This window comes from Takifugu rubripes, chromosome 14 (genome assembly GCF_901000725.2).
Source record: "Takifugu rubripes chromosome 14, fTakRub1.2, whole genome shotgun sequence".
NCBI classification, from domain to species: domain Eukaryota; kingdom Metazoa; phylum Chordata; class Actinopteri; order Tetraodontiformes; family Tetraodontidae; genus Takifugu; species Takifugu rubripes.
The window spans coordinates 3,553,906-3,580,455 of NC_042298.1; the positions used below are offsets into that span (position 1 = coordinate 3,553,906).

The window sequence follows — 26,550 nt, forward strand, 5'->3', positions numbered from 1 at the left end:
TTCGGCAAGCTGTCTAGACCAGGTCTACATGCATAAATGTGTTGATTTGCAGCCATGTGATTGGCTGATTAGCTATTTGTGTTAACAAACAACAACTGAACAGGTACCTAATAAAGTGGCAGGTGAGTGTGTATGCCTCAGCTCTGTTGGTTCTAGGATTGCTCTGTAACAATTTCTGACTCTATTACTGTACAATGTGTAAGCGATCTAACATTTTACCCCTCTCAAGTTGTTTTAAGCAGAAAATAATCAAGCGTTATAGTGAAGTATTGAAAAAATGCTGGATATAAATAAAGAAATTTTGATGAAAAACATGTGTTGATGCTGTGTGAAATGTGCCGCATACGGAAGATAATTAAAATGGCATTTGGTGGAATTTTATGTTGTTTTCCAACTGTTGTGATTTTCTTTTCTTAAATTTGGATTTAAAGTCAATAACGAAAAAACAAGCAAAACACAAATAACACTAATCCAACGTGCCTATTTTAAAATCAGTAAACGTAAGCTCGTATATTCTAGAAACATACCAGAATCCTGGTCACCTGTGTAAATAAAAACTATAGTAAGATTTGGAAGTGTCCCAGATAAAAGGACCGTGACACATGAAGACGCAGTGTTAAGCGTTGTACCCCCTGCAGAAGGGAAGGGAAGTCTGTGTGCCATAAAACAACTCTGTGAAAGCCTGTTTCCCCCAGGATTTATAGCTGTGGAGGAAATCTCAATACAAAGTGACATTTGCTGATACAAGCACACAGAATGAGGCACTCCACTGTGGCAATACAGATGTCAATTGGTCTATATTTTTAAAAACTGACAAGAAGTGAACAGTTTAGCTCGATTATGATGAATTGCAGGATAGATGGGAACATTTTTATTGCAAAGACAAATGAGGTGTTTGATTAATGGTCAGTAATTTTAGTGGGAAACAGTTACGACATACACAGAGTGATTCAAATTAATAACTGTTCTTGAACCAGTCAGTCTTCCAGTAATCGTGAACAAGAGTGACACCATGTGTTTATATATAGAGTGACAAAGTAGCTGCCTAAAATTGCACTGGAATGTGGTTTAAAGCATATTATTGGTCAGGTTAGGTTGGAAAAACTACGAAAGAGCGAACCGCTGAAGGCCTCACTCGACTTTACCGACTGGACAGGCGGTGGCGTCTGAGTTTTTGGTCATGCCGGAGTGGTTCGCCAAAGGGCGGGAAAACCTGAAAGTGCAGAAACAAAGACAAACACCGACCCGACAATACAGTACATCCTGGCTCTCACACGCACACACAGAAGTGACCCACAGCTCTGTGTTTGAGCTGTTCACCTACAAACAAGAAAGAGGCTGTTTGTCTTTCCTGGGATCTGTAAACATCCTCAACAAAAACAAGTTCCTCTAGAGTGAGAGGAGAACCTCACACCACCGGGGCAGCTGCACTCTCACTCCGCCGCGCCTTTGATGTCCCTCGGACGCCACTGATAATGAAGACCTCTTACACCTTAATTCTTTTTAATTGGAGCCCGGATGTAACAGGTTGCCGATACCTCGTGGCCTTCATCTTTGCCCTGAAGGAGAAAACTTTAGCCTTTAGGTATATCATGACATCTGCTTTTAGACATTTTTATACTCAGGCTTATCTGCTCTTTTGGTTTTCAGGAGGGAAACAAAGACGGTTTCAGCTCCCTCAATAGCGCACTAACTCCTCCTCTGGCCACCCTGGGCAAAAAGCCCCCTCTTCCATATTGCCCTTGGAAAGAAGGCCAGGCATTTGGTTCAGGCCACAGCTTGCACAGCAGCTCCAGGCTCTGTCTGGCCTCCACAGGATGGCCTTTAATCGGTGACTCATGAGACGAAACCATTGTGTCTGTGGTTGTCTGGTGGTGGCCGGGTTTGCAGAATAAAAGCAGCCTTTACTTGATAGCAAAATAATTCGCAATCCTCCAACACTATAGGGAGAGAGAATATTTTACTTTTGAACGGCATAAGCTTTCCGCAGAAGAAGTTTGGGTGTTTGGGTCTTCTAAAATGGCGGAGTCTTGTCGGTCTTCCCTGAGTAAATACACTCAGGCCCAGATGATTTTCAAGGGCTTCGCTTGTTTGTACCTGCCATGTTGTTCCACTCGTCCACTCAGCATGACACCCTGTAGCCTAGGATCAGACCCTTAGAGATCAAAAGACCTTGGTGATTCTTATCAGATATTATTCTTGTTCGCCTTCCCTCCCTTTGAGTCCAGCCTTCTCACACTGTTGACCTCAGCCATACACACTGTTCCTTTTGGCCCTTTGGCCTTTCCTTTTCTTATCAACATTGTGGCCAGGCCAAGATAAAGAAGGCCTCAGGACAGAAGGTGGGTCTTGTCCACTCTCCTAAACCACCACGGTTGCATAACTCTGACTCTTTTGAGCAGTAAAGAGGTCATCCTTTCCCTGTGTGGTGCTGTGTTTTACACACTCGCAAAAACACAAGTGAAATATTTCTCGCCATGCTAATTTTACAGATCATAAATGGACATATGTTAAAGCGCCAAGTGTTTCTCACTGATTTCATGCATCAGAACTCGAATCCAGGGCAAACCTGGCTGGCACACGAGGAGCACGCGTACAGCGTTGGTGCTGTATGCGTTCATGAGAGTGCAGACAGACAGGGAAGGCTAGTGTCCAAAGTCATGACCCTGATCTGACCCGGATGAAGGAAATTGTCACTCTGTTTGAGACAAAGCAGGGTAAAGGAGAGTCTGAGGGGCTGGCTGGTCAGCTTTTAACAATGGGGTCCAGCTCTGAGACCACAGGCCACACAAAGGCCAAAGAAACCCCCACCTTCTAGCTCCCACATTGCAATAGAACTGGCATTTCACACCGGCCTGTGAACAGCCATTCAATTAAACTACTGTTTAACCTGACCCCTGGCCTACGCAGAAATGAAGATGAGTCTAACGGGACGGGTTTGAGTCTCTAAGCCCACTTGCTTCAAGCCGTCCAGCAACACTACGTCCACCTCAGTGAATTCATTCTTTTCAATGAGTCATGAGGTGCATCCTGTGTTTAGCTGCAGCTCCAAATCCTTGTGAATATTTCCTAAAAGCATGCGATCAATGTGACACCCAATAAATAATGTGTTTAGTAATGGTTTCAAGGGGCAATAGCTCCCCGGGGAATAAGAGACATCACCAGACCCTTCGTCTGGGTCAACTACCCTCGAGCCAGTGACGACAGAAGTGACCACACAACCCTCTCTCCTTTCAATGGTCTGCTCCTCCTCTCTACCTGTACCTGCCTCCGATCAAGGTGCGGGGTGCTGCATATCAAACAGCCTTGGCCCTTTGATGTAGATGGAAACACAAATACTGATTTCAGCAGAGTCGTAACAGCTTATTTGTTCCCTTTAGTCATTCATTGAGCTGCTTGTTGAATGTGTATGTCTTCAAAGGACCGCTGCATGAACTGGTGGTACAGTAGCCGGGGAGACCCTGAGAGTGCCCTGGCCCTGGTGGGTTGTGGCCATCTGGCTTCCTGTTCCTTAGATTTGATATTGATTTATTGGCTGTACATGGGAAGATAAGGGAGCACCAGCTGCCGGAACTTAACCTCAGAGACAATGGGCCTCCTGGTCATCACTATTCTCACTAAATACGTAATACGTCATTCCTTGCTACGTTTTTTTTAATTGGCACGCAGATGAAGCAGTGAGACATTTTTGCAAATATCCCATATTGAATTGAAAATGTTGAAAATGTCAAAATAGATTTCTGTATAAAATCATGGGAAAAACAGTTTGAGGGTAGGGACATTGTGCAGAAACACATTTAATGGCCTGCAGTGCTGACATAACGTCACTCTCTCTGTTTTGCAATACAAACTACACCCAGTAATGAGGTGCAAAACTGCATTTACTATTCCTAACAAACCCTAACAGCCTTTCACAGGTTAAGCTCTCACACTCGGCTGATTTAAACTCTAAGTCTGCTTATGCATAACAAGTCTCATTCCTGTTAAGTGAGCCCCAGCTGTTTGGCCTGAGCCTTGGAGCTAAAGGTGTCGAATGAGTGTCACGATGAAACGTGTACTTCTTCCTGATTTTTCACCGCCCCCCCTCTTAAAAGACACACACTACAGACTGTGGTGTCGCCCACCCCCAACCCTTCTCTCCCTTTCCCCTCCCCTGCCAGCACAGGCCTGTGATGTGACCATCTGAGATAATGAGGTGAGATTTTTACTGCACCAGTCTGTGAGGACGACAGTAGGCCCTGGCCAACGCGCGTCCTCCCTGGAGCCAGGCGCCCTCTACTGACTCCTGCCGGCTCAGGGCCAGCTGAGGGATGGCTCTCTCGGGTCTCCCAGCAATGCACTTCAAAGTGGGGGATCAAGGGTTGACTTGCGCATGACATCCAGAGAATGACAATGGCTCAGCCAGCCTACACCTACTGGAACGTGGTAGCCACAGAGACACAAAGCCACACTGGCTGGTCCCGCGAGCAGTAAGGAGGAAGTGCTCTTTCAGGAGGAGGACATACATAAAGGAAGAAGGCAGTGCTCTATGTGTATTCTATTCAAACACTGGCAAGTAAAATCAGCGTGAGGGGCAGAGGAGACAGAGTGGCAGCAGCTTCTTGGCGCTGTCCTTTTTGATTGCTGAAGCATCAAATGATAAGATACAACGTGATCTCGCCACACACCACTTATCTGTCAGGAAAGAAAGCGCAGTATCTTGTGTACTATAAAACAAACAGATCAAAGAAACATCAAAGTAGTTTCCAAACGTGCCCCTCAGACCACCAAGACGATAGCGCAACTACACCACTTTAGTTTCTTAATCTGATTCATACTTTAAATGATAGATTAATAATCGATTGTTGATGAATAAACACACTATAACAAATAAACAGCCTTTTTCCACACCGGTAAGATAGCCAGAGGAGTGACCAAGGTGAACTTTCCTGGTTGGTACTCTGGTGTTGCCAAAAAGCCATCATGGAGGAGCCAAGTGGTCCAGTCAGAGACGGAACATGAGCTACTTGCACCAATGTGAGGTTGTCAGCACAGCAGGGGAGGAACTCCTGCCAAGAGGAGACAAGGAGTAAACAAACAAAATGTGCCGAAACAAGATACTGACAACAGATCCTGCTGATGAATACAGGTACATGGTGAATCCGGCATGATTGATTAAAGCCCATGAACTGTGTTGCAAATGTAACGCCAAAACAAGAGAAATTACAGAAATGTTGCCGTTGGACAGATGTCGTCCAGTTTTTATTACCTATAAAGGTAATAAAAACGCAGGGGATTGTAAACCACCCATATAGACTGTTGCCGCTATAATTTGTCTGGTTTTGGATCTTCTTTAGCAATTCTGCTTCATATATTTCCAACATCTATCTCATTCTTGTTGACTTGTTTTGTGAAAACGTTTCCGAGACATTTCTTAAATTTAAAGTTAATTTGAGCAAAAACATAGTGCTTGAACTATATGTTTGAACTTTTTCAAGTCAAAGTGCTGCTGTCCAAAATAATAACTATACACACCTCAAACATTTGATGCATCTACATCCTGAGGAGTATTTGTAAAAAACATTCATTACTTTTCATTGCCCACCTTGGATGTGTCACTTATTTGTAAAAGAATACTTTGTAAAAAAGATTGTATTTTTGTTTTGTTAATAAAATAAATAAAGAGGTGAGCAGAGCGCATGTAGTCTTGCACTGTTGCTATGGTCACCGTGGAGCCAACTACAATATACGAGGCTGTATGAAGTTGACATTAAGAGGTCAAAGAGCGCCACCTAGTGTCCCCAGGTCTGAGCCCAGAGGTGTCACATGTCACAGAACCCTCCCGATTCGATGAGAAGTAAAGAGGTCCGACGACACCTCGCCCACATCCATATTTAGATGCCCAGCCTGCGTAAACAAACTCTTCCTCTTCTAATCGTTTAATCGTCGAAGACATCGATTATTTTTTAAAGAAGGTGAAAAGGGGATGGCCACCGTTATAAAGGACGACCGACTAACGAGGACTCAGAGCTTTATGTGCGTCGGTTTCGCTGGGCTTTTTAGTAAAACGGTTACGTCGCCTTTAGAAGTGGTTAAAATTAAGAGCCAGGTTGGAACTTTTCACAGCAAAGGTGGTTTCTGGCATAGTTTCATTACTATTTACCAAAATGAGGGATTTCGTGGCTTTTGGAAAGGGAACCTCGCCTCATGTCTGCGGTTGTTTCCCTACACCGCCATTCACCTCACAACATACAAAAAGTAAGTTACTATACATTTAATGGTGTTTGTTGGGGCTTGTGGTTGTTTTCATCCGGGTTCTACTCGCTGCTTACGCTAGTTAAACCAGAATGTAGTTTAACTTGACCAAAGTTTGGTGGGCAAATTTAAGGGGAAACGGCTGCGCTAATATAGATCAGGGTAAAGTTGGGGAAATTAGGTATTTAAAAAGTATGTTGACTTCTGTAAAAGTTATACTTCCTGTTTTGCCGTGGTAGCTTAAGCTTAGCCAATCAGAAGGCTGCATTGGCTCAGCCGATTTTTGAAGGGCTTGTCTGGGCGGTGCCCGGAGTTTTGTCTGATAGGTGCCTTGGCCGACAGAAGCGTGAACATCAGTTTATTGATGTTTTAAAATAATTTTATTAGGGAAAAGAAGACCGGGGTACTACATTTAATCAATAATAAAAAGTCGTATGATTATGTTTTATTTGTTATTAATAAATCAATTGATATTTAATACAGTATAATATCTACCATTTGTTACTACAGTACAGTATGACATTTTCAATTAATTAATTTGTACGGATAAAATTGCATCTTTACATTTAATCTTTTTTAGGTTGATTGACCTGATTAATATCGTTTTTTTATTTGAGATTTTTTAAACTTTATTTTAATTGCTGACGGTAGCAATGGGAAAAAAATTGCCGTCTTTTGTGTTTGTTTTTTATTTTTTATATTTTTAACGATCACTGAAATTTTTTCCGGCAGAAATGCTTTGGTTTCCTGAATAGTCATGCCTGTCAGACAAATCCCGGGGGAATCACGGCGGGGTTCTCTTGTGGGTTACTACCGGGCAGCAATGATTGACACGTAAACACAATGAACAGCCGCGTGCGTCCCAGTCACGTGCTTGCTGCTGTAGTATCGCTCGTGAAGTTTGCCGCTGTCAACCTTTACGTCACGTTTCCGGGCAGGTGGACCGTATTAGCAGCTCAGCGCCCCACAGTGAATACAGTGTTCTAGATCCCAAAGCCCCTGTCACATGTTCTGATACAGGAAACTATTGGTAATGTGAGTATTTAAAATAACAGGATACAGAGGTAAAGCTTCTTTGGGTTAACTATAGACTGAAACATGGTTACCAGTAACTACTGATTCAGTCTTTAATTTTTAAAATTTGTCAATAAGCCTTTAAATTTTGCTCAAAGTCCATCCCATCTTACTGTTGCAAGGTTATGTCACGTGATTTATGCACATGTCAGCAGAAGTTATTGATAGAAATTAACAGAGAAGATTAAAATGGTTTTGATGCCCAAATTTGGTGGGTGTCGTTGGGTCAGAAACTGTGTGCTGACTTTGTTTTGGAAAACCTTCCAGGATAATCCACCTTCACATGGATGAGGTGGGCTTCATCACTCAGTGGAGAGCCATATTGGCTGGTGGCCTGGCCGGCATCGCTGCTGCACTGGTCACGTACCCTCTGGAGATGACCGAAACAAGACTAATCGTTCAGAACTGCCGGAAGCCGACATACCTCAGCGTCGCTCATACGCTCTCAAAGATTTACAAGACCGAAGGTCTTAAGGCTCTGTACAGAGGCTTTTCCCTAACTGTGTTAGGTGCGTATATGTACAGAAAATGCTGATATTTTTAGCAAGCTGACTGATGTATACAGTAGATGTGAGAATGGTTCTTTCTCTTGTTTACACTCTTCCAGACCCACATTTTCTCCATTAACTGTGTGTTTTGACAGGTGCTCTCCCCTTTTCTATTGGCTGTTACATTGTTCACATGAACGTGGATAAACTCTGGCAGGAGCCTCCTCTTCGCTTCACTCCCCTCCAGAACTTCATTAACGGCTGCCTTGCAGCAGGAGTGGCTCAGAACCTCTCCTACCCTTTTGAAACGGTGAAGAGGAAAATGCAGGTAATTTGTAGTCATTGGGTATTTTGTATCTAATTAGAAGAGCAAAGACAAAATAAATATTGAAAAATTATGCACCCTTTGGTTTGCTTTCATTCTGTTGGTTTAACTTCCGACTAATTTGTGTCAAACTGCTCTGAACAGCTATTACCAGACAGGTACTTTAAATGTATAGTGATCATTTTCCAAATAAAACACCTTCTTCAAGTAAAAATGTTAATCAGGTGATTTTAAATAAAAAAAACAGGAACCGTACAGTAGTACATAGATATTAGGGAAGTGAAGCTAATAATAATAAACAATTGTCAAATAAAATGATGCTGCCCTCAGACCTTCTACTATAAAGTTCCACCTTCCACTGGTAATATTTTACATGCAGTATTCATTTTCTGAAATAATGTAATTTAAAGTCTGTAGTGTTTTGCATTCATTGCATTACCACCTTTATCTCACTAGGAGGCAGTAAAGGCGCAACGACACACTGCGCCATTTTTTCAGGGAAAGTTTAAACACTTTCCTTTCAAACTGTTTTGTCACAGGCCTTCATACTTCTCCATTCACAATGCAAACATTACATCCATATAAATTAATAAAGTTTGATGCATCTCATGCTGGTACTGAAGGACATTCAGTGGAACAATGGTGCTGCAAACGACATCTACACCACATCCGGTTTTATCAGCCTATTATTAGCGAGCACAAGGTTTAACAGCAGCTGGGAATGTGAATGTGTCCCAGCACTGCAGAAGCTATAGATAAGTTCTCTAAAGATAGTCAGTTGTAGTGACCAGACCACCAAACATTGTAATAAACAATTACAATCAAAAACCAGCATTAAACAAATGACTGGATTCAGCTGGAGATGTGGAAGTTTAAATTAAGAATATTGTGGAACTGCAATGGTTTCTTCTGGCTGTTTCAACAGACTAATGTCTTAATGATTCCATTTACTTTTTATACCAAAACCAATCAGATAAAAAGTGAAAGAGAAAATTCACACCTGCTAATAGTAACTATTAATAAATTTGATATTTGAAAATTGCACCAAAGGCATGCTTTTCTGTTGATGTATATACATTATAGACACTGTTGAAAATGAAATGTAAGACTGCCATGTTGAATATTTCACATATGTTCTGTGAGAAAGAATTTGGTGCATTTCTAAAGAAGAAACCAGGAAAACCTTGTTTGCATATAAAACAGGAAATTGTGGGTAAAAGTATATGATGGCTATCATTCGACATCTTGACTGTAGCTTGTAATGAAGGCGTTAAAACGGAAAAATACAAAGAAGTACCAGAAAAATCTTCAATCATTACCTCAAAAAGAGCGACAAAAAAAAAATTCCCCCTGTTAGTGTTGTAAATCAGGTGCCTACAGCTCAACTTTCCTCCACTGCTTCATGTTGGGTTTGAGACTTCTCTTTCTGTTCCCCTCTCGCCTTGTTTCAGGCTCAGAGCACACACCTCCCACATCTCGGTGGAGTCGACGTCCATTTCAGGGGAATGACTGACTGCTTCATACAGATTGTCAAACACAAGGGCATCTTCTCTCTGTGGAATGGCATCACCGCCAACATGATCAAGGTACATATTCCTAAAAACAAGGTTTTTTACTCTCCTCCAAACGTCAGTCTTGGTATAAATAGCTAACAGCGCGTGCTCAAGGACAAATGTGAGGAGAGAGAAATGCAGATACGGAAGGATGGGAGGGGTTTGAGAAGAAATGTCCCCGTTCAGAGTGTAAGCAAGGTGAACAGCGTCTGTCTCTGGGACAGTGTCCTCCACTCTCCCGTTTCATTAGGAAATGTCAGCATGGTTGTGCCTTCTTTTACAAATGCAGTCTTACCATTAGCATTCTTTCGTTCTCTGCAGATTGTTCCCTACTTTGGTCTTCTTTTCACATGCTTTGAGATGTGCAAGCAGCTGTGCCTCTACCGTAACGGCTACATCGTCTCTCCCCTGAGCTACAAGCTCACGCCAGGGGTCGACCAGAGCCTCAGGCCCTACGAGCTGGAGGAGGTGAAGCGCTACTTGAAAAACAGGAACTTTGGGACAGGGGAGGCGTCTTTTGGAAACCGCTGGTGATACCGGAGCGGTGACTCCTGGACACCGTTTGACTTGGAGAAAAAAAACATATTTACATGACTGAAATACTTCAGGGGCTCTGGAATCTACATAAACATTATGTTTCCACCCTCCCACCTTTATTTTAATATTTTATTCCATCAGCGTGACTGTATCATACTGTGACTGTATGTTTTTTAAAACTCCTCTGTGCCTTCAGCGATTATTATTTATTTTGGGACAATCATTGTGTATTCAAGCAGAATAGAAAGTGCTACATGCGTGGAGGGACATATGAATATATAAAAATGTATTACTTTATTAGTAAGGGGTGATTCTTTGTCACATCTAGCACATGGATCGTTCATACTGACAAGATTAAAGTTTCACTCATGTATTTTGTACGATTACTTGATTAACTTGTGGAGCTGCACTCCTTGTGCAGGTTTGTACACTGAGCACAGGAATATGAAGCAGTGCCATAATTTTAATTCCTGTCACACCACCATTCTTTTTTTTTGTTGTTTTTTTAAAGTACCTTAAACGCACAGCTTTGTGTGACCGCATGCGTGCAGCTGCTCCTCTTAAATTGTGATCAACACATCTTAACTAGTGCTTTACAACTTCCTCCCCATTTCTGAGGTTTGCTCCTGTGATCATGACTGGCCTTTTTTTTTTTTCTTTTTTTTTTTACATTTGCAGAAGTGAATCTCTTAGAAAACTGCAGAAACTCTGCTGATAGTGGAACGCTTCTAATTTCAGTTAATGTTGTCAAAGTCCACAGCGGCCATTAGATTTTATTTTGGCAATAATTGCTGGAGGGGGAACGTGCTAAGGTGGGGGTTTGTGTGGAATCAGTCAGCTGATTCAGAGTCATGTCCCTTTCCATACAGTGGGAAACTGACAGCCAAAGGCTGTTGACAGGTGGGATGACCTCTACCCATAATAACCTTTAGGCCTTCGCTGCTTTAGGTTGATAGTTGCACCTCAAGTAAAAGCTGGCGCCAGGTAAAATCTCAAGCAACTGAAAGTTGTGTTGAGATTCGATTGTGATATCTGAAGTAAACAGGTTTGTGTAGCCATTGTGTTCTTGGAGGATGAGAAAGAGAACCAAATTTGAATCAAAGGACATCCACTCGCCCCGCCCACTGCCGCCGCGGCCAACCAATCAGGCCAAAGAGTCGAAGTTCACGAGCGCTCTCGCGCTGGGTCTTCTTAAATGCCCTCTCCTCTAAGTTGGAGTCGGCCATTTCAACCCCACAGGCAGAACCCACCGACGACTGACCGCAGCAAAGATGACTGACACCGCTATTTCATTCGCCAAGGACTTCCTGGCCGGTGGCATTGCCGCGGCCATCTCCAAAACAGCTGTAGCCCCCATCGAGAGAGTCAAGCTTCTTCTCCAGGTGAGCGCACACGTTGTTACTTTTAAAGCTTTCAAGAGCTGCGTCATCAGCTCTTTTCACATTCCAGTGATGGCGTAACTAGAAGTGATCCAGACGGGCTAATGATGCAGCGTTCATAGGATGTAGCTCCAGGCTGCTGCAGACGCAGATGAACGAGCTTAATCCAGGACCTGTTGCGTAATTCAGCGTGGCTGCACTCAATCTGCTGCGTTACCAGCTGATGCACACGTCTCTGTTGCCGCTGAGATGCAGCCTTCCCAATTATTTGTCTTCACAACAAGCAGACAGGGTCAGGAGGTTTGGGCCTCAGGTTCTGCATTTAGACCGAGCTCAGGTGCGGGGGGGGGGGGGGGCTGCAAACTTGCTTTGACTGGATGCCTGTGGTGGATGAAAGGGGACACACGGACGAGAATCATGGGAGTCATTGTCTTCCGTGGCTAAAAGCAGCTGCTTTGCTTCTCTCACGCTCCGCTTCATCTGTGCTGTCATCACAGGTACAACATGCAAGCAAGCAGATTGCAGTGGACCAGCAGTACAAAGGGATCATCGACTGCGTTGTCCGTATTCCCAAAGAGCAGGGATTCCTCTCCTTCTGGAGAGGGAACCTGGCCAATGTCATCCGGTACTTCCCCACGCAGGCCCTCAACTTTGCTTTCAAGGACAAATACAAGAAGATTTTCCTTGACGGTGTAGACAAGCACACCCAGTTCTGGAGATACTTTGCAGGCAACCTGGCGTCTGGCGGCGCCGCCGGGGCCACCTCGCTCTGTTTCGTCTACCCCCTCGACTTCGCCAGAACGCGTCTGGCTGCCGACGTGGGCAAAGCCTCGACGGAGCGCGAGTTCAAAGGCCTGGGTGACTGTCTGGTGAAGATCAGCAAGTCTGACGGCATCAAGGGTCTGTACCAGGGCTTCAGCGTCTCTGTCCAGGGCATCATCATCTACAGAGCGGCTTACTTTGGCGTGTACGACACGGCCAAGGGTGAGTTTTGGGTTTGAGGCATGGAAAAGCCGGGATTCCCACGTACTTCTCCGACATTCCGTGACTGTCCTGGTTCCGTTTCTCTTGCAGGAATGCTTCCCGACCCCAAGAACACACACATTGTTGTGAGCTGGATGATCGCCCAGACGGTGACGGCGGTGGCCGGCCTCGTGTCCTACCCCTTCGACACCGTCCGTCGGCGCATGATGATGCAGTCTGGGCGCAAAGGAGGTGACGTTGGCAACATGAAGCATGACTTTCCAATCCTTGCATGGAAAAAGTTGGCCATCTTTTTAAATCTGCACTTTCTCCTGGTCAGCTGACATCATGTACACCGGCACCATGGACTGCTGGAGGAAGATCGCGCGTGATGAGGGCACCAACGCCTTCTTCAAGGGAGCCTGGTCTAATGTGCTCAGAGGCATGGGTGGCGCCTTTGTTCTTGTCCTGTATGACGAGCTAAAGAAAGTCATCTAAGCTCGATCCCCGATGTGGTGAAGTTTAGCTGTAACATATCTTGTACATTTGGAAGGACTCCATGCTATATTTATAGGGACCAACTAGTATTTTCTACTAGTTGTACTGGGGGAATCTCTTATGCACCTTTCATTTGGCCCATTGTTTTTTTTCTGGCTTCTGCCCCTGACCAGAATGTCATTCCCTGAACACTGGAACTTTATTGGGGGAAAAAAGGAAATAAATGTAACCTACTGAGATTGTTTGGTCTGATTTTGGATTCTAGTGTCACGCATGTGATGTATTTGGCTCCCTCTTGTGCTAAATATAAGCTTAGATTTGTAGACGTCTCTAAGGTTTGAGTTGGTGGCGAGCCATGATCAACTCGGGAAGCTGATCTACTCACAAAATGAAACGCGGTGACAGGAAATCAGTACCTTTTGGTATTTGCCGATAACGCGGCAGAATATGTGCATGATTGGTGTCCTGCAGGAAAACTGCAGCGTAACTTCTTCTTTGCAAACACTCTTGTATCTCCTGCCCAGATCTGATTGAGGGGTGTGACTGAACACGTTAGCTTGAGCTGTCTGCGCATTCAGCAACATGATGTCCAGTTTCAGCCATGAAGCCTCGGGTAAATGGAAATGGTGCTGCTGAGTATTTTGAGAGGAGTCGTCGACAGGTCTGATCTGGAACACGATCCCATCGGTTGTAAAGAGGCACGTGACTGTGCCCTACGCAGGCCAGGACACGGTGAGCTTCTCTCACATGGGTGTGAACAGACCTGACTCTAAAAACAGATCATCTCTGCCATCCACCCTGAACAGACATATATCTGCTATCCCAGCGGTGCACCGTGACCTTGTGTCGTGGACTTGATGGCCACGGGCCACTTGGCAGCTCCTCTCCATTCCCACCGAGCCATTAAATGCCAACAGCTGCCTGGGAAAATGATCCTTGCATTATAGTGTTTTTAAAAAGGTACTTTTAATTAAGAAGCCAGCTAACGTGTCTGAAAGTTTAGTAATTATAACAGCATCATTCCCAGCTTTTAATACCACATAATCCCGTGAACATAATTACTGTTATTAAAACTCTGGCAGCAAAAATTCAGATCTATTAGGCGGACTCCCATTAAAGCTTCGGATATTGGTCCACCGTTAATTTGCCGTTCATTCTTTCACTTCATTAAGGTTTGAATATCTGGACTTTTATCTTCATAACACCCAGGAAAGTGATCTAGCTGCAGATCTTTCTGAAGCCGACCAACTGTGAGAGCAGTTTGGCCATCTTCTCATCTTCTAAGGAGAGAAAAAGCTTTGCTTGTCAGAATAATCTTTGTGTGGGTCACTGAGGCCCTGACAGCCATGTATAACACCATTTACTTCATTGGATGCAGCCTAATCTAATTGTAAGTCCTAAATATCTTGAATCCTCTTTTATGCTACCATCTACAGTAGCCATTCTCAGCAGGTAGCAGATAATTGAGCCTCTATTCAGCAAACTGTCCTATTACACGTTTTGCTAGGGATTAGAGAGCCTGCTGAGTTCACGCTGCGTGAGCCTTCACATGTACTGCGCCCCCTTCAGGCTACAGCCGGTAACGAGTCAAAAGTTTCAGTCTCCAGCTGTGCACAACTGTAAAATTCCTCAGTCTTCCAACAACTTTTTGCTTTAATCCATATACGCATAAAGAATTAAGTACCTTAATTATATTTATTCTGTTGCTGCCCAGTGCTGAAATAAATTAAATAGGGAATTTAAATTGTGGCAAAGATGTTCTTTAATACACAACCTTGTGTTAATATTATTGGTTAGTGGTTTATCTATTTAGTCCGTTTAATCCCAGTTGCTCTCTAATGGGGCTCTCATTACAAACTGTTTTGTTATGTAATTTCAGCTGTCAGACAGCATTATGTCACCGCCTGGCCGGGTCATGTCCTCAAACTCTATCATGAGGGAAAAACCACACAAACCACAGGACAGAGTTTTAATGCAGCAATATTTGGATAAATGATGGGATGATTCATTCATTTTTATTTCACTTTCTCTATATTTTGCTCATTGATCCCATAAAAACACTGAGTCACATAAACTGTGTAGATGAATCCTAATTCCTAATCTGACGAACACAGCAGCATTAAGCGCTGCCAAGTGAATGTAAATAAAGAGGTACAATCAGGATATTTATAGGTGGTATTAAAGATGATTCCTGTATTGGTTTGGTTTTAATCTGCGTATAAATAAAAGCGAATAGTCATGATGGCGAACCCAAAATAATATCAAATAGACATTTTTGTGAAAATGTAGATAACAGGCGTTATGACTCATTTTCATTTTCAGTGTCCAACATACGTAGAGAAGGAAATGCATTCTAAAAGTTGAAGGTGTGCAACGTTTTTAAGTTTATTTAGGAAAAATCTCGGTTTGTTCTTAGACACACACGTGTTGTAGTGCGCAGTCGTGACCAGCAGGTGGCGCCCCACGACACCGCGCTATCAGGGGCCAATCAGATCTCCGAGCTCAATAAAGTTGGTTGGCTTCTTCCCGTCGCACCACTTCGCCTTGTGAGGAAACAGCTAAAGATGTGGACGAGCAATCCAGGCCGGGAAAGGTGCGACATCCGCGGGCTGAGGAGCGGAGAACTCTAGCGAAGCCAGCCCGTAAGAAGAGAAGATGTTTCCATGGCGCCTCCCCATCGCCGTGCTCCTGGGCCTGGCGTGGTGTTTTTCTGACTGCGTCCGCGCTGTCGCGCAGTATTTTCTCTGTTTCCTCTTTTGCTTCACGGCGCCGCTGCTGGTGGCGAGCAGCAGCCGCGACGGCAGCACCCAGACGGATGGAGAGGCCAAGGAAAGCCCGCCGAGGGTAATGGAGCCACCCGCTCACCAAAACAGCACTTCCACACGCACAGTTCTGATGCCAGCCGTGCGCGATAGCTCATGCCTTCAGCGGGTTGACGGGTTTTAACCCCTGTCAGACCTTTAAATGTTGTTTAAATAATCTCCGGGCTACGACATAATGTTGAATATTTGCTGGAAAACGTTTGTGATTCCACATCAAGTCAAATATTTAACCCGGGTATTACCTTTCAGAGCCCGCGGGGCATTTAAGTCCTGAAAAACTTGTTTTCTCCCCGTAACAACTGGGCTGAGCTGGGCTCGATCATCACCTAAACGGTGCGTGTTGATCTTTGTTTTCCAGGAATCTGTCGAGGAGGAGCTGTCGGGCGACGTGACTGATGGAGAGAAGTGTGGGCAGGCGGAACCTCTGGGCTCCAAGTACCCACACGTCTTCAAGTCCCTGCAGCAAGGTGGAAGCGTGGGCGGGCGGGTAGAACCGGTGTGGTTGTGCTTTGGCATTTTAAGCCCTGTTTTGCATTGACACAGTGAGTTGGTGCGTGAGCAGAGCTGCAGCTGGAGCTCATGTTGCCTCACTGTCTGCTCACGTGTTAAAACAGGAAATGAGGGTTCCTTCTCTTTATTAGTTGTTTGCTTTCCATCCATCTCCCAGCTGATTATTAGGGGGGTTGGGAGCGTTTCTCCATGCTGTCGGCAGCCTGTCCTCCAGCAAGATCACTCAGATAACATGGACTTTGTCTACTTTGGGCTTTGACCGTTGCATTAGCATCTTTTCCATCAACATCTCCAGGAGCTTTCATTACCAGGAATGTTTACACTGGTAAACAGGTTTCTGCTGAGCATCAACATAGCAGGAAATTGATTTCCATCAGGCTGATGACGTACGGAGGAGTGTTACAGCAGTCGGAGTGACTGGTCGCTGCGGTGCTTCAGCTGCTAATAATTTTGCTTGAGTTCAAGGTAGTTTTCTCTGTCAACTGGACTGGGTTTCTTCTCTTGAAGACGTTTCGCCTTCTATCCAGAAGGCTTCTTCAGTTCTGAAATCGCTGGGGAGAGAGCTTGAAAATATATAGCCCCTGTGGACCATTAGCATGCTAATGATCTGGGTGGTCACCTGAGAGTCGTTGGTCAGGTCGTTCACCTAGTTTCTGTTGAGGTGTCTCCCCTTTGTCTGCTGGTCCACGTGGTGGTGAGTCACTGGGTCTCCTGGAATGATGTGAACGTTTGGTTTGCTGTTGGAAGGAGTGGAGGACTGCATTGAACGTGGGTGATAGGAAGTGCCTCAGGCCACCACCTCTGTTTAAGGATGGTTTTTCCTATTTGACATGGATAGCTTCCTTGACCTCCCCCCCTCTCAAACCCGCGGTCTTCTCTTGCCAGTACCTGTACTTGGCTGTCCTCGAAGGAGTGGCCACTCTCCTTTAGGTGTAAGTGGACTGCTGAGTCCTGACCTGAAGAGGTGGCGCGTCTGTGTTGTGCCATTCTTCTGTGGAGAAAATTTTGCTTGAGATTCTTCAACCTTTCTGGTGTGTCGCCATTTTAGCTCTGCAGGTTAGCTGTTCCCCTGTTCTCCCATTCTTCTGGTCAGAAGTTGCCCTCGGAGCTCCTGTTGCTGCTGCACGCTGGTTTAAACACAGCGGGCATGAGAACTTGCAGAAGGCTGCCGTGTGTTCCATTAATCAGTGTTCTTTAGTATGCAGCTCCGCCCCTCAAGGGCTGCTGGGGATGTGAATAGTCTCGCCTCGCCGCTAGCTACGTTTATCAGGAAATGTTTGGCCTGCGGGGAGTTTTTCTCAGTCTAATTTTAGTGGAAACGTGTCGAGGCTTTTCAAAATCCTGGGTTAATGATAGAGGCTCCTGCAGCGGAAACGGTGCTATCGAACTTGTGGAGAACAGTTTTCGGATGTAGTAATCTCTTTTTTTTTTTTTTCATCCCTCATCCAGACAGTTTGGGTTTTAGTCTTGGCCATTATCGGGTTCTGATCCGTTACCAGTGTTTAGGAAATAAACTGTCTTCATTCTCCCATGTGCGAAGGACTTTTAGGCGAGCCGTCCCTGATACAGCGTCCGTCTGTCAGTGTCAGAGTCCGTTATTTTCCCCACTTCGGTGAATGGGTGGGTGGCGGCGTGTGGAGGCAACTGGACCTACAGGAACCCTCATTATCCCTGTTTGACCAGCACAGTGATGGTGTGGTCTGGCAGGCTGCAGGAGAACCAGCCAGCTCCTGCGCTGCCAACAACGTATTTGTTTTACCAAATAAGGTTTCAGCCAGAGGCTCCACCTGCAGCTCCATCGGCTCGGACCCACCGCTGTCAAAACACTCCCCAGCCTCATTTGAAGAGACGGGGAACGTGGAAGCGTAGGGGCAGCTACATTTCACAGCATTTCAACCATTTTCACACCGTTTTGCAGAACTCTCACAATCATTTTCACACCACTTCTTTGGTGTTCCGGTCCCTGGGCTTTAGTAATGACAGCTAATTAGCTTATATTTCCTTCGCATTTGTGAAGAGGCATTAATGTCCTTTTGCTCCCCCGGGAAACGGAAACTCTGCAGAGAAAATGCTGATTCCACAGGTAACAGAACCTAAACAGGCTTTAACAACCTGACGATAAGTTCTACCTCCAGATTTCATCTGGGTAAAGCCATTTTTAAACATTCTGAATGAGGTGAGGCTCAGTTCACCCTCTTATGTTTGGGGGGGAAAAATCCTGTGTCGGATACATTTGCACTAAATAATTTGGAGGGGAATAAAAGCACTAGAGTTTCACCAAACAACCTTTAAAGTGGCGGCGGCGTTTGTTTGAAGTGGAGGTGAGCGGGCATTGATGTGGATTTCTCTTTATGGCTGCTCCCCTCAGTCTTTGAGTGCGCCTACGCTCAGCTCGTCCTGCCTTGGTACAGCGTCCCGGAGCCCCGCGAGGCCCAGCCGCTGCACCGGGTGCTCAGCAGGGAGGTGGACGTGGTGATCGACCGCATCATCGAGAGAGCGCGACACTTTGACGTGTGCCAGGCGGTCGTGGGTTCCATTCGCATTCTGACGCAACATTTGCATAATGCAAAGCAGCCTGACAGGTGAGACTTTTTACTGACTGGCTGCTCCAGTTACTCTGAGCGGAGCGTTTAAACTCTATAAATACCTCCATATTTCTTCACTGGCTATGAATAATTGACTTGGTTTTAACAAGTTTGTACCTGTAGTGACTTCTCAGTATTTGGAGAGTCATAAACCCCCATTAGATGAATGATTCCATCTCTTAACATATGGCCGTAAATATTCATGTACAAAAAATTCCTGTTTTCTGTTTTTTTTTCTTGTGCAGAGAACTCTTGTTCACTTCCAGAACTGAAGAGATTACAGTTCTTAGAGAGTTTTCTGATGCTCTGGTACGTAACCTTTTCTCCAAATCTCTGTGGAGCCATGAAGTCCACCGCTGTGCCTTGAATGAAATAGTTGCTACAAAGGGTAAGAAAGCCTTAAGTTCTCTGTTGCTTAAGGAGCCAGAGCCTCACAGCTCTTGTGTGTGGCACTATAGAACCTGAATTACAGGGGGAAAATGGATTTGATCCTCTCTTTGATTATTACTGCACCTCTCTTCTATAGAAACAGGCAACTTTAAGCAAAAAAGTGCATAAAAAAAGTCCTTTAATGTCAGTGAAAACAGATTTATTAGAAGTATTTGAACGTCCAGGTGAAATTAGCGGCAGCACTTATGTTTAGCGCCTAAACCTACGTCAGTGTGGAAACGTGTCAGATTTGCACATCTGGGCACCAGACTGGGGTTGACCAAGCTGAGTCTGCTTCAGAACACTCCTCCTTTAAACTGGAGTTCCCTCCAGGAGACATTTATGGGCCTCCCTATGGAGCTTTGCCTGGCAACAGTGGTGTGAAGAATCCCTCCTCTCAGCTGAGGAAGGTCCTCCCTCACTCATCTGTTTTCATACTTTCTTTTAAATTCCATGTTTTCCAGACAGCAAAAAAAACAAAAAACTGATTCTGTGAAGAAGATAAGACATTTGACTCTTTGTCTTTCAGATAGAATTGAAAACACCCAGGTTGAAAGGACAAATTAGCAGAATTGAAGAGGCTTTGCTAATCCTGTGTAAATGGAGCTTAAGCTGCACTTGCACAGGTCGGAGGAGGGAGGGTGCAGTTATTGATTCTGCAGCATCTTGGGGAATAAACCATTATTTTGTGCGAAGTATTAAAGTAATTACATGTCTGAGTAGGAACACTGCTTAAGAATGGATTAAACTCCAGAAGACGCTCGCTGATTTGAACCCTTCTGTGTCCTTTTGTCCTGGTGCCGCAATACTGATTAACCAGGGACGGGAGCTCCCAACCGCACGTATCTTTATATGACCGTCACCTGAGATACTTTGATTGCAGCCATGTGATCTCCATGTCACTGCAACGCCTCGTCAGCAGCTTTGAGGGGGGGGGGATCGGGACAGCTGATTGTTCTACCTTTATAGCTTTGACTCGCTGTCGCCGCCCTCCAATAATCTGTTCTCACTGTGACACATGAGGCTTTTTTTAACCACCAACCTTTTAACCTGGCTGAATTATATTGATCACAATAATCCACGATGAGCTGTTCCATTACATCATCGTGTGATTTGCTGAATGACCCGCGCCACAGCCCAACAGGCCTGATCTTTCTTGACATTTATTTCAAAACAAATCAGTGTCTTGCCCTCATTGTCGACGTCTGATGTATTTCCCGTCACATCAGGGCGTTTTCCTGACATGTGCCCCAGGAGTCAAAGCCGTGTTTCCTGGATTTAAGACGTATTGGATTCATTTTGATTAAAGCGCGCTTGCTTAACCTTCCAGCTCTCTCTGATTTGGGCTGGTAAATGATTCACTTTGAATTATGGCAAGAAGAACTTGCCAAAGAAAGAATTCTCCCTAAATGCAATATTATGCTTTCAGCACTCGCGTGGTGAAATTCATCGATATGTGATGGCTGAAAACGGTTGAAAGAAGCTGTAAATGGTGCAGAATTAAAGTAGTAATCTGACATTTTGGGGGATTGATTCGCTCATTTAGAAGCGAGATGCTAAATGCTAATCTGAGCGGTTTTGTTTACATCCCTGACGTTTCCTGTTCTCCTCAGGTTTGGGCTTAATAGTGAGGTGGCTCTCAGACCCCGACAACCTGAACCAGCTGGTGGTCAGCCAGCTGGACAGAGTGACCCCCAAAAGCTCAGTGGAGGACCTGTGTGGGTCCGATCTGGATTTGACCTCTCTGGCGTCGCAGGAGGGCGACGGCAGTGAAGTGTGAGTGACCTTTACAGGTTGACCTCTGTAAAGTCAGCCCGACGGCAGCGGCTGAGCGGCCTGTGATTGAAATTATGCCTGACTGGCCTCATCTCTTTTTCTCTCAGGAGCTTTGAGGAATCAGGTTTATCAACCAGCACCAAGACCAAGACCAAAACTAGAGGTGTGTGTGTGCGTGTGTGTCGAGTCAGCTGAAACGTGTCGACACTCTAGACTGTAGGAACACGCACGACTCTGGTGTTGTGTGTTAGAAACCCATGAGAGGGGAGTGTGAGAAGGTTCATTCATGCTCTCTAGACAAGGGTTGGATCAATAGCACTGTGCTGTTGTCAGCTGTCTGGTAGTGTATAACTAATCCCCTTTTCCCTTTCTTCTTTTGTCAGATGACTAATTATGCACAGATCAGACTGAATGCTAATTAACATCTTCCTTAAACCCACTGCAGGGCCTGTCGTGAACCCGTAAATAGAAGAAAGGATGAGATTAAATGAGGAGCTTTAGCTGCCACTGTAACTGGGCTGTAATTTAGCTGTCCGATGGACATTGTTCCCCCTTAAGTGTTTACTTTTCTAATTACCTCATTAATGTTTTTAAAAAGCAGCCAGTATCATTTTGTTAAGATTAATGAGAACATAGAAGGCTTGATTGCTAATTTCGCTTGCATGATTGATGGCCAGTTAATTGTTTCCTTTGAGCCAGTTTTCCCTCCCAGATTCCAGCCGTAGGTCGTGCGTTACCGTCGTGCTTCCATAGAGCAGAGTGAGCTCAGTGAAACGCTCCGCCGCTGACTCTGGGTCAGTTTCTAGGTCCAGGCCACACCCAGAAGCACAGTTTTATTTACGTGGACACTCCCAGCTCCACACAGTTGTTAGCATTTAGCATCAAATGGGTGTTAACCTGAGGCTCAAGGTCAGACGTTCTCTGTACCACATTTATCGCTGTGACCTTTCAGCCAACAAGATAAAACAAGGATGGTCAAAAATGGTCGACAAGATGAAATCCAAGAGAGCCAAGAAGAAAAAGATGAAGATGATGGAGGCGGAGCTGGTGATGCGAATCATGGCGCGCCAGGAAAACGAGGAGGACGTCAGCAGCAGGGAGGGCTCCATTCACAGTCTGCAGGACTCTGACAGGGTGAGTCCGCGGCGGCCGTCATTCCACCCGAAGAGGGCGCTCTGCAAAACGCCACGGATCCGCCGTCACTTATTTGGGCTGTAAATCTACAGGAGGACAGCGATCTGGAGAATTACATGACAAGTGTCCAGGAAGACATGATGGAATTCAAGCTGTCGTACGAGATGTGGCGCGTGGGCCGCTGGGCTGTCAGCATTCCTCAAGTGAGTTCTAAATATAGCGGTGACGGCGAGGAAAGTCCCGCAGGCTTGTTATCGCTCCGCTGAGGTCGTGTCAGGGCTCGTCCTCAGACGCCACCTTCATGTCTGAGTCTGTATCGTAGGCCGGTCTGGAGGATGAGGAGCTGACCTTCACCGTGCACGTGGAGGAGGAGGAGAGCCCAGAGAACCTGCAGTGGGACATCAAGAAGACCTACATGGACGTTATCCACTTCCGGAACAGGTGGCAGGTAGAAGGCTGCACGTCATTGCGATCTTGGAAATTGGTTTTGTTTTTTATATTTTGTTTTGTTCAGGACTCGACGAGCTTGCCAAGCATTACAGCGCTGGCGTCTGAGCTGGAGGTCACCGCCGAGGTCACCGCCGAGGTCACCGCCGAGGTCACCGAAGACACCAGAGCAGCTGTGGAACGCTTCCTGCAGGTGAGAAGTTCTAAACCTCTTCATGAGCTGACTTGATTCAACTTTTAAATTTCCTCTTGCAGGAATTAGTTTCTGATCATGTGATCGGACACACTCAGCCGGTCTTCCAGTTCCTCTGCCCTCTTGACACACTGCTGAATGAAGATGAGCACTATGGAGGCGTTTGGGGCCTCCTCAGCGGTTTGGCCTACTTCCTGACTCCAGGTCAGGAGGAAGAAGAGGTAAAGCACATCTGCATTCCTTGACACTATTTTTTTTTTTACATCTACTTTTTCTGTTTTTATTGCTTGCGTGTGATTATTTGGCTGAAATCTTGTTGGGTGCCGAAGGAAAAGGAGATCAGTGTTTCAACAAATTCCTGAGCTAGTGTGAACTTATTTAAATCAAATGTAAACACGTTCTTGTTTATAGACACTCCGGCTCAACTTTGACCTACATTCCAGCGTTGAGCCCGTCTGTTCGAGGGCAAGTTTCAACTTTCTGAAGAGAGAAACTCAAATACAGTGTGTAGAGAATGTTTTTGTTGGCTCCGCTCTGAATCACAGGGATCCTCTTGAACTCTGTGAGTTGCAGGGAGCCTGTGGGAGCCACATGTAATAAAAGCGACATTGTCCTTTTACCACACGGGGATTTAAGTATTTAGACCGCGAAGGCTGTGCACACTGGTTCTATTTGCACTTCCTGCTTCGATAAAAGATGATGCTTCTGGCGTTATCAACATGATAACCAGAAATGATCCTCTTAAGTGTTGTTCTTGAGGAAGGTGAAGTAATGTGAGTAATGCACAAGCTTGTTCAATAAGCTGGACCCGAGTCAAGTAACTGTCGGAACTGCACTGGCGGTAATACTCAGCGGCGTGCTGCCGATTAGCATCGGTGTCAGAGCGCCGTGTTTAACATGCAGGACAGGCGGTGCCTTGTTTGCTGGGAAACGGCCGTCATTGCGCCTTCCTCTGAACGTCTCTAGTCCTTGAAAACATCACAGCTCGTCCTGCTGCGGCGACGAGGCGGCTGCCTCATCCTCGCACTCATTGTCACATTTGTCTCCACAGAGCTCCAGTCCTCAGTCAGAGGGGGTGAAAGAAAGACCCTCTTTAAATCCAGAATCCACTGACCCTCCTGAGATCCCAGGAACCTCTTCAGGGAAGAGCAACGGCGTTCCAGGCGCTACGATCCCGACTATAATCGTCTCGGAGTATGAACCTGTTCCAGAGCAGGTGGAGGAAACGAAGCCTGAGCAGGAGCCTCGGTCAGCAGGAACCTGCTCGGAGGATAAAACGGAGGATTCTGACAATCCCCTGACCCACTTTAAAATGATATTTAAAGGACTGAGCAGGTCCCGCTCTCAAGAGTCCTTGAGCAAAACCACCAGCGAAGAAGACCCGCCCCAGCCGGACGTCTCGCCACGCTGCGGCCAGAACGGCGCGATCCGTGGGGAAACCTCTGAAGGCTCTGCCTGGCGTCACTTCAATTCGCGTTTAAACAAAAAGGAGAAAACGACGTTCAAGGTGTTGGGTGGAGCCACCAAGGCTAAAGGCAGAGAAGGTGGGACTTTGCCAAGAGGGGAAGACTCCCAGTGTCAAAAAAGCCAGGTCAACTGGGAGCAAATGGAGGCGACCAAAGCCATATTTGATCTGCTAAAGGAAATATCTGGTTGGTTCTCTCAGGAAACGCACAACTGGTCTAAAAATAGTGGGGGGGGTTTTATGTCATTGAAGAGGAATCATGCACGACATCACTAAAGTTCAGTCTTGACTCAGCAGGCCCACTGGCACTTAATTCAGTCTGGCAAATGAACCTCAGGCAAATGTGATTAAAAAGGTTTTGGTAAATATGACTCACAGGTCTTCTGTCATTCCAACCAGAGGCTCTTTCATGCTAATGTGCAATTAATCAGTTTGATGTTGAGCTCTATTAAAAACCTATAACCTCGGCAGAAACGAGGTTACCTTCACTCTGAATAATTATCCGTGCTGCTATTAATCTTAAACAATCCATAGAAGCACTTTTTCATCCGGAATATGAGAAACAAATGTTTGTTTTAGGTTTTTACCCCGCAGTGTTTCTTTGTCGGCAAACGCGTTAAGACTTTTAAAGCTAACAATGGCTCTGTTTGAACAGGAAACTCCATCCTTCTCAACATATTCGATGCCATTCTGAAACCCGTCATGCCCATCCTGAAAAAGTAAGTTGGCCCGCTCTGACCGGCTCTTAAATGTGCTCGTGTGGGTCACCTCTCATGTCCCGTCGCTTCCTCAGGAAAGTGAACTCCTTCCTGGACAAGATGAACCCCACCGAAGCGCAGATGGCCTCTTACATCGACCTGATGTGTGGGAAACTGTGGCCGGAGCCTCCTTCAGCGGCAGCTGCTGCCCCTCGCACCGAGGAGGAGAAGAGCGAGAGCAGGGAGAGAGCTCACGGTCTCATCAGTGCCAGATGTGAGGCCAGAGAGCTCCTGCAACAGCTGGAAATACCCTCTTACTACTATTGATTTTTATTTTGTCCCTAGATTCCAACTACATCATCCTGAAGAAGACGGATATGGAAACTGTTTTTAACATCTTCCAAAACTGTGAGGAGAATAAAACACTGGTGTATGTGAGTAGCTCCTCTTTAACTTTCTATATGTACCTCTTTGTCCCTGTCCCCTTTGTCCCTATGTGTCTTTGTCCCTGTCTTTGGTTGCAGATGCTCCTGTCATTCCTGTTGAGGGAACTATTTCCTGATGAACACTCCCTGAATCTGAGCGCGGCTGCCCTTCAGAAGGGAACCAGCTGCACACACTGACCTGTGAAGTCATCACGACGCATTTTAATGCCACTCTTTAGAAACATTTTAGTGTATTTATCAGACATCTCAACTATCTGTGACCACTTCTAAATCATTGCCACGTATTTTATATCTATCTATATATTTTTTAAACTTAGACATACTGTGAACGTTTTATTTTCCATTTCATGTGTGAAGTCAAACATTCCTGCTGTTGCTCTCGTGCCTGGTTGTTTTTATAAAGCATCTCATATTTACATTTCTCACGTCACATTTTCATGTATAGAATTTCTACATTTTATAATGTTTTTCCCCACTCTGAGCACTTGGGGGGGTTGTTTTCTTTAGCTTTTTTAAAAATACAAATATTTACAGAAATCTCACCAAATCACCTGAAATGTGGACTTGATGTCAGAAGAAACTTGAAATTGTTTTATAAATGAATTCCAAATAAAATATTTTAAGAAAACACTCCATGTTTATTTTGCAGTAAATGTGTTTGTTGTCTTATTTACTCTGAGGCAATATTTGAATAAAGATATGAAGTAAACAAGTTAATCCTAAAGGGACATGCTGAAGAGGAAGCACTGATGAAACCATTAAAATAAAAAGTTCTGGATATATAAACAGGTTCTAATTTTCTGCTGAAATAAACTGAAATGAAATAAATATGTTAAATAATGCATATCCCTGGACCAGTAGGAATTGGTTTATAGAAAATAAGAGCAGCTGTGTTTCTATAAGTCTTAATGGAAATGTCTCTAATCCCTATGTTATCTCATTATGGAAGCAAAACATTATCTCTCTGCGTGCTTCTTTTAGCAAAGCTGCAGAA

At 45.1% G+C, this 26,550-nt stretch overlaps 3 protein-coding genes across 3 annotated transcripts; all 3 read left to right on the forward strand.

Annotated features, from left to right (window-relative positions):
- Positions 1–5,829: 5,829 nt before the first annotated feature.
- Positions 5,830–10,585, forward strand: slc25a43 (solute carrier family 25 member 43). Its single transcript, XM_003970195.3, has 5 exons — positions 5,830–6,237; positions 7,576–7,817; positions 7,952–8,124; positions 9,573–9,707; positions 9,996–10,585. Exons 1-5 carry the CDS (start codon positions 5,966–5,968, stop codon positions 10,206–10,208), a joined length of 1,035 nt encoding a protein of 344 aa, XP_003970244.2. The 5' UTR covers positions 5,830–5,965; the 3' UTR covers positions 10,209–10,585.
- An 882-nt stretch (positions 10,586–11,467) lies between these two features.
- On the forward strand, positions 11,468–13,290 carry slc25a5 (solute carrier family 25 member 5). Its single transcript, NM_001044374.1, is given in 4 exon segments — positions 11,468–11,593; positions 12,088–12,574; positions 12,665–12,805; positions 12,894–13,290. Coding segments are annotated over 4 exon segments (897 nt in total). The 5' UTR covers positions 11,468–11,482; the 3' UTR covers positions 13,052–13,290.
- Positions 13,291–15,022: 1,732 nt separating this feature from the next.
- LOC101072125 (uncharacterized) lies at positions 15,023–26,186 on the forward strand. Its single transcript, XM_011610466.2, has 16 exons — positions 15,023–15,895; positions 16,232–16,340; positions 18,752–18,965; positions 19,214–19,356; positions 21,011–21,173; positions 21,281–21,336; positions 22,126–22,307; positions 22,400–22,510; positions 22,630–22,755; positions 22,822–22,947; positions 23,010–23,168; positions 23,999–24,599; positions 25,068–25,131; positions 25,206–25,384; positions 25,456–25,544; positions 25,635–26,186. Exons 1-16 carry the CDS (start codon positions 15,707–15,709, stop codon positions 25,731–25,733), a joined length of 2,610 nt encoding a protein of 869 aa, XP_011608768.2. The 5' UTR covers positions 15,023–15,706; the 3' UTR covers positions 25,734–26,186.
- The last annotated feature ends 364 nt before the right edge of the window (positions 26,187–26,550 follow it).